This window comes from Aureococcus anophagefferens (assembly GCF_000186865.1).
Source record: "Aureococcus anophagefferens unplaced genomic scaffold AURANscaffold_13, whole genome shotgun sequence".
Classification (NCBI taxonomy): domain Eukaryota; class Pelagophyceae; order Pelagomonadales; family Pelagomonadaceae; genus Aureococcus; species Aureococcus anophagefferens.
Genome location: NW_008705573.1, coordinates 862,337 through 870,517, shown reverse-complemented (window position 1 = coordinate 870,517; position 8,181 = coordinate 862,337). Strand labels below are relative to the sequence as shown.

Sequence of the window (8,181 nt, the reverse complement as noted above, 5' to 3'; positions counted from 1 at the left end):
CGGCGTGCTCTCCGGCGGCGGCCGCGGGCGCGCCCGGCGGCGCCTCGGACCGCTTCGCCGCGCGGTCGACGAGCGACGCGACGACGTCCGCGGGCGCGACCTGTGTGGAAATCAAATCTTCAACCCGAATTCAATGTGCGCATATGCGACCGTTTCGACGCAAGGCTTTCTGCTGTGCTTCGAGAACTCGACGAGAGCGATCGATTCGTCCAAAAATCAGCCGAATCGACTTCGATAGAGAGTTCTGAAGTTTGGTCAGGACCACCCAAACCGGTGGTTGATTTCGGCACAGGGCGCGACGCGGCGGAGCCACCGCTCGGAGACGAGGCCGTTGGCCAGCAGCTCGACGGAGAGCAGGCCGTAGACGTTGGGCGCCGAGTAGGCCACGTGGTGCCAGGCGACGCGGGAGAGCGCCAGCGCCAGCGTCGCCGTCCGCTTGATCGACCGGGGAAGCGGCCGGCCGAGCACCGCGGCGACGTCGTCGAGGAACTGGGACACGTCGCTCGCCGTCGCCACGGTCAGCGCCTCGTCGACGTCGGCGACGTTGGCGCCGTTGTCGAGGCCCAGCGCCTCGGCGACGGACGGCCGCGCGGCGTCCGCGCGCGCGAGGATGCGTAAAGCGTAGCTCGCGAACCGCGTCGTCGCGACCTCGAAGTCGTAGCCGTCGAGGCTCGGCTCGCCCGGCGCCGGCTTCGGCGCCGCGAGGAGCGCGCGCTCACGCGCGCGGAAGACGTCGCGGCCGCGCGCCGTCGACAGCGCGGCGAGCGGCTTCGACGCGGACGCCGCGACGCCCCCGAGGATCGCGTCCGCGCGGCGAGAAACCTCCGGCGCGCCGTCCAAGTCGCCGTGGAGCCGGTGCGCGAGGACCCAGGCGAGGTGCGCCGCCGCGTTCAAAGCGTAGACGCGCTCCTCGTCGCGCTTGGACCAGCCGGGCTCCGGCGCCGCGTACAGCGCCGCGCCGAGCGCGCCGTCGCCTAGACCGCCGCCGCCGCCGAGGCGCGCCGCGACGCGCGCCGCGGCGGCGCTCGGCGGCCCCGGCGCGCCGTCGGCCGCCATGTAGGACAGGAGGTGGAGCGCGGGCAACGCCCCCGGCGACCGCGACGCCGCCGCGTCCGCGAGATCCTCGAGGCGCAGGGCCATCGCCCGCCGCACGTCGAGCGACTCCGGCGCCGGCGGCGCGTCGCGGTCGAGGACCCGCAGCAGGGCCCAGCCGGCCTGGGCCCGGCTCCAGCTCAGGGGCCGGCCCGGGTCGTCGAGCACGGCGAGGAAGAGGCCGTAGGGCACCTGCGGGGGCGAAGTGAGCGGGAAGGCGTCGCCCTCTCTCGGAAGGCGTCGAGCGGGAACCCGTCGCCCTCGCTCGGAAACCGCCGCTCCCCCTCGGCTCCCGGAACCCGTCTCCCTCTCCCGGCGCCGGGCGCGCGCCGTCGCGGTCTCCAGGAGCCGCCGGCGCGCGGCGGGCGACCGCTCGGCGACGTAGTAGACGAGCTCCGCCGCCGCGGCGACGTCGGCCTCGGAGCCGAAGCAGACCATGTCGCCCAAGAGGTCGAGCGCGCCGCCGCCCTCGAGCGCCTCCGCGGCCCACGCGTCGACGTCCGTGGCGTTGCCGCCGCCCGCGCCGCCGCCGCCCCGCGCGTTGCGCCAGATCTCGGTCGCCGCGTCGCCCGCGGCGCCGCGGCGCGCGACGAGCCGCGCGAGCTCGGCGCGCCGGCCCGCGACGGCCGCCGCGCGCGCGGCGTCCGCGGCCGCGGCCGCGGCCGCCGCGCGGCGCCGCTTGCGCCGGCGCCCGCCCCGGAGCGCGCGCAGGGCCGGCGCCCCGAGGCCGCCGCCGTGGCGCCAGAGCCGGGCCAGCGCGTCCCGCGCGGCGCGCGCGTCCGCGGCGGCGAACGCGCGCCGCACGGCCCGCTCGCGCGCCTCGGCGGCGCAGGACCCGCAGTCGAGCAGGCCGCCCTCGACGGCGAGCGTCCGCGACAGCAGCGGCTGCTGGCGCAGGAAGTAGAGCGACGTGAAGGCGCAGGTCACCGTGACGAGGTAGTTGCGGCAGACCGAGCCGGAGGCCATGGCGCTTTTCGGGGTGTTTCTTTACTTCGGTCTGGGGCTGTGGGTTCCCCCGCCGGCCTCGGCGCCAGCACCGGCGGAGTGCAGCCTTCGGGCGTCGCAGCCGCTCGTTTCCTTCGAGGCGCTTCAATGCCTTCGGCCTTGCCTGATTTTTGTGATGTTGAAGTGACGGTGCCGCCTGTGGCAATTAGAACGATGTTCGCAGCCTTCGGCACCCAAACAGGGCCGCTCCAAGCAGCCATGTACGCACTTTTTGCCGCCCTCGCCGTCGCCCAAGCGCGCTCCGCCCAAGCGCTCTCCGACGGCGCGCCGACCCCGAAGCTGCCGGCCTGGACCTGGGACCACGTCTCGACCTACATGCACTGCGCGAACCGCACGGGCGCCCTCTGGAGCGCCGGCGCCGTCGAGAACATGTCCAAGTCGGCCTTCGTCGTCTTCGAGAAGAACCACGGCCTCTTCGACCACCCCAAGTACACGGGCGCCGAGGAGAAGATCTCCGAGGCCTGCGGCCAGGTTGACGCGCGCCGCGGCGCCCCGCGCGCCTCCGCCCGACGGACACGACGAACGTAGGTGCCCTGCCTCATGTACACGGAGTCGGACCTCGCGCGGACCTACTACGACCTCGGCGTCACGCTCGACGGCCTCCCCGGCGCCGAGCTGGCCTGCGCGGACAACGTCACGCTCGCGAACAGCTCCTGGTCCGAGAAGGCGAACCCTCTGAACGCGTCGGAGGCCCCCCGCGGCGAGTTCCGCGTCTACGACTTCACCAACCCGGACACGCGCGACCGCTGGGTCGCGCGCGTCGCGGACCTCGTGGGCTCCGGCGCCATCGACGGCGCGTTCATCGACGGCAACCGCGGCGGCTGGAGCAGCTCGGCGACGGCCTGCGCGTCCGGCGCCGCGCGCGCCCCGTGGGCGCTGGGCCTCAACGCGTCGACGCGCGCGCTCCGCGCCGCCGTCGGCGACGCGACGCTGATTTCCAACTACCCGACGTCGGAGGCGCTGCGCTACGCGACGGGCGGCATGATCGAGCGGTTCACGCCGAACCAGGACATCGACGAGCTCCAGGGCCTCGCGAAGGGCGGCTCCCTCGTCGCCGTGCACGCGCAGTACGCCACGGAGCCCCACCTCAGCAAGCACCTCGCGGCGTTCCTCGTCGGCATGGGCGAGCGGTCCTACTTTGGCGCGGGCGTCGGCTGGGACGGCGACGGCGCGAACGCGTGCGACACGTGGCTCCGGCGCTGGGACGAGTTCGAGAAGCCGCTGGGGAAGCCGACGGCCGACGCCGCCGTCGTCGCCGGGGCGCCGCCCAAGGCCAAGTGGACGCGGTCCTTCGGCTCGGGCACGCACGTCCTGCTGGACACGACGCCGGAACGAGACTACGACACCGTGTCGTGTATCTGGTGGTCCGACGGGACCGTGACGTCGGGCGACCCCTTCGGCTGCAACGGCACGGCGGCGCTGGCGGGGACGCCCCTCGCGGACGTCCACGCGGCCTGGCTCGCGGCGCACGGAGAGGCCGTGGCCGCGACGCCCTTCGCGCCGCGGACGCTGCGGATGGCGCTGTACCGCGCGGACGCGGAGGAGTCCTCCGCGCCGGAGGGCTGCGGCGTCGACGAGAAGGTCTACGATCTGCCGGCCCTCGGGACCTGCTACTCGCCGCCGGTTTTGTTCCCGGGCGACGGCCAGTGGGGCGCCTTCGACGTCCGCGACGCGATGGACGGCGCCAAGCTCCGCCGCGCGTTCTTCAACACGACCGACGGCACCTGCGGCGCGGAGACGGACCACTTTGAGGTGCCCCTGGACGCGTGCGTCGGGCCCTTCGGCCCGCCGCGGCCCTGGGGGCGCTTCGCCTTCGCGTAGTGGGGTGTTATCCTCCTGGGCGCGGACAGCTCGTCGCGAGCGACGACGACGCTGGCGACTCCTCTAGGCGACTCCGTCGCCATCAACGGCCTTCCGCGTCTCCGTGTAAATGTTATTTATTTTGTATGGCGTCGTAGGCGACCACGCGAGGCGACGTCGTCAGCGCCTGCGCGGAAGGAGGCGTGGGAGGGCGCACACGCCGTCTTGTTTTATGTTGACCGCGATCCTCGCCGACCTCGAATTCTCTCGAGAAAAAAAAATCGCGGATTCGTATATCGCATCTCATTCACTCGCTCCCGCTCCTCGATCACGATGCACGCCAAGCTAATCATCGCGCTCGCCGCCTCCGCCGCGGCCAAGACCGCCGTCTTCGACACCTCGACGGCCTCGGCGCCCGGCTCCGTGGCGAGCGTCTCGCTCAAGTCTCGCATCTACCTCCCCTACGACGGCGTCCACGCGCAGTTCGGCTTCGGCGCCGCGGAGAAGACGGCCTACGACCCGGCGACCAAGACGCTCTACGCGGTCTCCGAGCAAGGGTTCGTCACCGTCGTCGACATGGCGGACGCGGGCGCGGCCGGCGGGTCCGTCGTCGACGCGTTCGCCGTCGGCGGCGGGTCGTTGACGGACGTCGCCGTCTGCGGCGGCTGGCTCTTCGTCGCCGCCGCCGCGGAGGTCAAGACCGACCCGGGCCACGTCCACATCTACGCGACGTCGGACCTGAGCGCGCCCGTCGCGACGGCCGAGGTCGGCCCGCTCCCCGACTCCGTGCTCCCGAACCCCGCGTGCACGATGGCGGCCACGGCCGACGAGGGCGAGGGTGTCTACGGCGATTCACTGGTTGACCCCGCCGGGTCCACGACGCTGATTTCCGACTGGGCCTCCGGGTCGCCGACCGTGACCACCGTGTCGTTCGCGGGCCTCGGCACCGACGACGAGCTCATCGCCGCGGGCGTGCACCTCGCGCTGCCCCTCAAGGCCCTCGAGTACTTCGACGACCACAGCGCGGCCTTCTCGGGCGACCTCGACTTCGCCGCCGCGCGCGAAAACTACGCGCCCGAGAACAACTTCGAGCCCGAGTACGTCGCGTGGTCCGCCGACGGGTCGACGCTCTACGTGAACCTCCAGGAGAATTCGGCCATCGTCACCGTCGACGCCGCGTCGGCGACGGCGACGGCCATCCACGGCCTGCCGCTCAAGGACTGGAGCGCCCTCGGCGTCGACACCGTCGAGGACGGCGCGTGCGTCCTCGAGCCGAAGCCGGACTTCTACTCGATGCGCATGCCGGACACGCTCGTCGCCTTCGAGGTCGACGGCGCCACCTACCTCGCGACGCCCAACGAGGGCGACGACAAGGAGTACGGCGCCTACGAGGAGAAGACCAAGTTCAAGGACCTCGTCGAGGACGCGGCGACCTTCGGCGAGGACTTCGCGGAGTTCGTCGACGGGGGCGCGCTCGCCGGCGGCTTCGCGAACTTCGGGGGGACGTCCATGCGCGTCACCATCGGCTCGTCGGCCGTCGACTACTCGGACCCCGCGGCGCCCGTGCTTCACCGCGTCGTCGGCTTCGGCGGCCGCGGCATGTCCATCTGGGCCGCGGCCGACATGGCCCTCGTCTGGGACTCGGGGTCCGACTTCGAGACGCGCCAGTGCGCGGCCTACCCCTGGGCCCACAACGCGGTCCACGACGAGGAGTTCGCGCTGACGCGCGCGCCCGGCGGCTTCCTCTACGACGTCGCCGGCGAGGGCCTCCGCGAGACCCTCGAGGAGATGAACGACCCGGCCGCGGACGGCTGCGACGACAGCGGCGACGGCGCGCCGGGCGCGTGCCCCCTCGGCCAGACCGTGGACGAGCGGTCCCTCAAGGACGGCGCGGGGCCCGAGTCCATGGCCGTCGGCGTCGCCTGCGGCCGCCTCCTCGCCGTCACGGCGACGGAGAAGGCGTCGACGCTCCTCGTCTACGACATCTCCGACGTTTCCGCGCCGACGTTCCTCTTCGCGGAGCACCTCTCGCCCGCGTCCGAGACGCTGTCGCCGGAGATCGCCTACGCGGCGGGCACGCTCGGCGACGTCGACCCGGAGTCCATCCTCTTCGTCTCCGCGGAGGACTCGCCCTCGGGCAAGGCCGCGGCCATCGTCGCCGGCGCGTGGTCGGGCACGGTCTCCTTCTTCGAGTTCGCCTGCGCCGGCGACGACGACGAGGACCACGACGACCAGGACGGCCACGACCACGACCACGACGCCCATACGTGCTACTCGGCGCCGGGCGAGGTCATCCACGAGGACTGCGCCTGCGACGCGACCTGCGCGACCTGCGGCTACAACGCCGCGCCGACGGACTACCGCGACTGCATCGCGTGCGCGGAGGGCCTCTGCCTCGAGACGGTCTGGAAGGACCCCGAGACCGGGGAGCTCTTCGAGTACGACGACGGGACGGGGTGGTGCGGGCCGTGCGAGTCCGACGGCGCCGCCAAGCTCGGCGCCGCGGCCGCGGCCGGCCTCGCGGCCGCGTTCGCGCTCCTCTGAGGTGGAGCGCGAGGAGCCCAAGAAGCAAGCACCGACGCCGCCGCCGAGAGCCGCGCCGCCGAGACACACGGCCGAGAGGGCGCCTTCACGAGAGGGCTGCCCAGAGGGAAAGAAGCCTGTACATAACCTGCCTGTGATACCAGCTCATGGGCTCGCGCCGCGAGCGACCACATCGCGCACAGAATTTCGTTTCGACGATATTTGCCAGTAGGAATTTTCCTAGTTCAGGTGCGAGCCCGCCCCGATAGATCAAACTACACACGCCGGGCCGATATCGATCAACAGTACCATGGCCCCCCGCTTTTCCGCCCCGGTCATCACCCTCAAGGAGGTCATGATGGGCGGGGCGAACCGCAAGGGCCACCGCTGCGCCCCCTGCGGCGGCGGGTCGGCGGTCCTCCAGTCCCTCGCGGACAAGGCGAAGCGCTTCGCCTTCCTCTGGGGCGTCGTCCTCGTCCTAGGCGCCACCTACGTGACGTTGCACACGCGCGACGCCTTCTTCGAGCGCGGCCGCGGCGTCCTGGTCGGGTCTTCGCGCGCGCGCGGCGACGCGTCGGACGCCGCGGTCGGGTCTTCGCGCGCGCGCGGCGACGCGTCGGGCGCAGGTACCGCCGCGAGCCTCGAGGCGAGAGGAAGTCGTGGATGGAGACGCTCGTCTTCCGCGACTTCAAGGTCTCCTGCGACTCCCTGCGCGACGGCGACGGCGCGACGCCGGACACGCTCGAGGAGTGGGTCGACTTCTTCCGCGACCCGGACGAGTTCTACAACGCGACGGTGTCCGCGCTCCTCGAGACGTTCGGCTCGGGCGGTCCGACGCCGCGCCGAATTCAAAAATCTTTACGTGCGCGTGTGCGACCGTTGCGACACGGGACCCCCCAAACCAGCGGTCGATTTCCGCGCAGGTCTCACGGCGGACGAGTTCTACGCGAACCACTGCGACGGCGAGCAGCTCAGGAAGCTGGCGAATGCGCGCAAGCCCGTCGACGCCCGCGATCCCAGGTGCGCCTTCGAGAGCGACGCGTCGGACGCGGCCTGCGCCGGGGGCCTGTTCCGCTGGCGCTACGACAACGGCGAGCCCGGCGACGTCGACGCGGCGCCGGAGGGCTTCTTCTCGCCGGAGTTCCAGACGTGCCTCGTGCGCTGCGCGGCCGGCGGCTACTGCCCGCGGTCGAACACGACGAACCCCCGGGACACGAAGTGCCGCTACCCGGGCTCCGTCGACAAGTCCATCGCGTCGCACAAGGTCGGCGGCGGCCGGCGCGTCTGCCCCGGGAGCAAGCACCTCTACCTCTGCCCCGCGGGCTCCTACTGCCGCGACAGCGCGCAGCGCCACAAGTGCCACACGAACCACGCGTGCCCGACGGGCTCGACGCGCGGCGCGCGGTGCCACGCCCTCTTCCACGGCGGCAAGTCGTCCGTGCCCTGCGAGGACGAGGGGCTCAAGTTCCCCGACTACTCGGAGACGTGCGCGCTCTTCGTCGCCACGGTCGCGTGCCTCCTGCTCCTCGTGCGCGCGCTCACGTCGTCGAAGGCCGCCAGGGCCAAGGGCGCGTCGCTCGCGAAGGCGCTCCAGGAGATCGACGCCGCCGCGGGCGCGGCGGCCCGCGACGCGTTCGGCCTCACGACGACGACCGACGGCGACGCGTCGAGCCCGAAATCGGTCGTCGACGACGAGCTGGGCCAGGACGCGCCCTTCTACAGCCTCAGCTTCGAGGACCACGCCAAGGTCGTGTTCTTCGC

At 72.4% G+C, this 8,181-nt stretch overlaps 2 protein-coding genes across 2 annotated transcripts; one reads left to right on the top strand and one right to left on the bottom strand.

Moving 5' to 3' along the window:
- Window positions 1-255: 255 nt before the first annotated feature.
- On the bottom strand, window positions 256-2,058 carry AURANDRAFT_65202 (hypothetical protein; the record flags this gene model as incomplete). Its single annotated transcript, XM_009039973.1, has 2 exons — window positions 256-1,284; window positions 1,474-2,058. 2 exons carry the CDS (start codon window positions 2,056-2,058, stop codon window positions 256-258), a joined length of 1,614 nt encoding a protein of 537 aa, XP_009038221.1.
- A 200-nt stretch (window positions 2,059-2,258) lies between these two features.
- AURANDRAFT_71885 (hypothetical protein) lies at window positions 2,259-3,941 on the top strand (the record flags this gene model as incomplete). Its single annotated transcript, XM_009040058.1, has 3 exons — window positions 2,259-2,570; window positions 2,601-2,604; window positions 2,626-3,941. The coding sequence occupies 3 exons, from the start codon at window positions 2,296-2,298 to the stop codon at window positions 3,916-3,918; spliced, it is 1,572 nt and encodes a 523-aa protein (XP_009038306.1).
- Window positions 3,942-8,181: the final 4,240 nt, after the last annotated feature.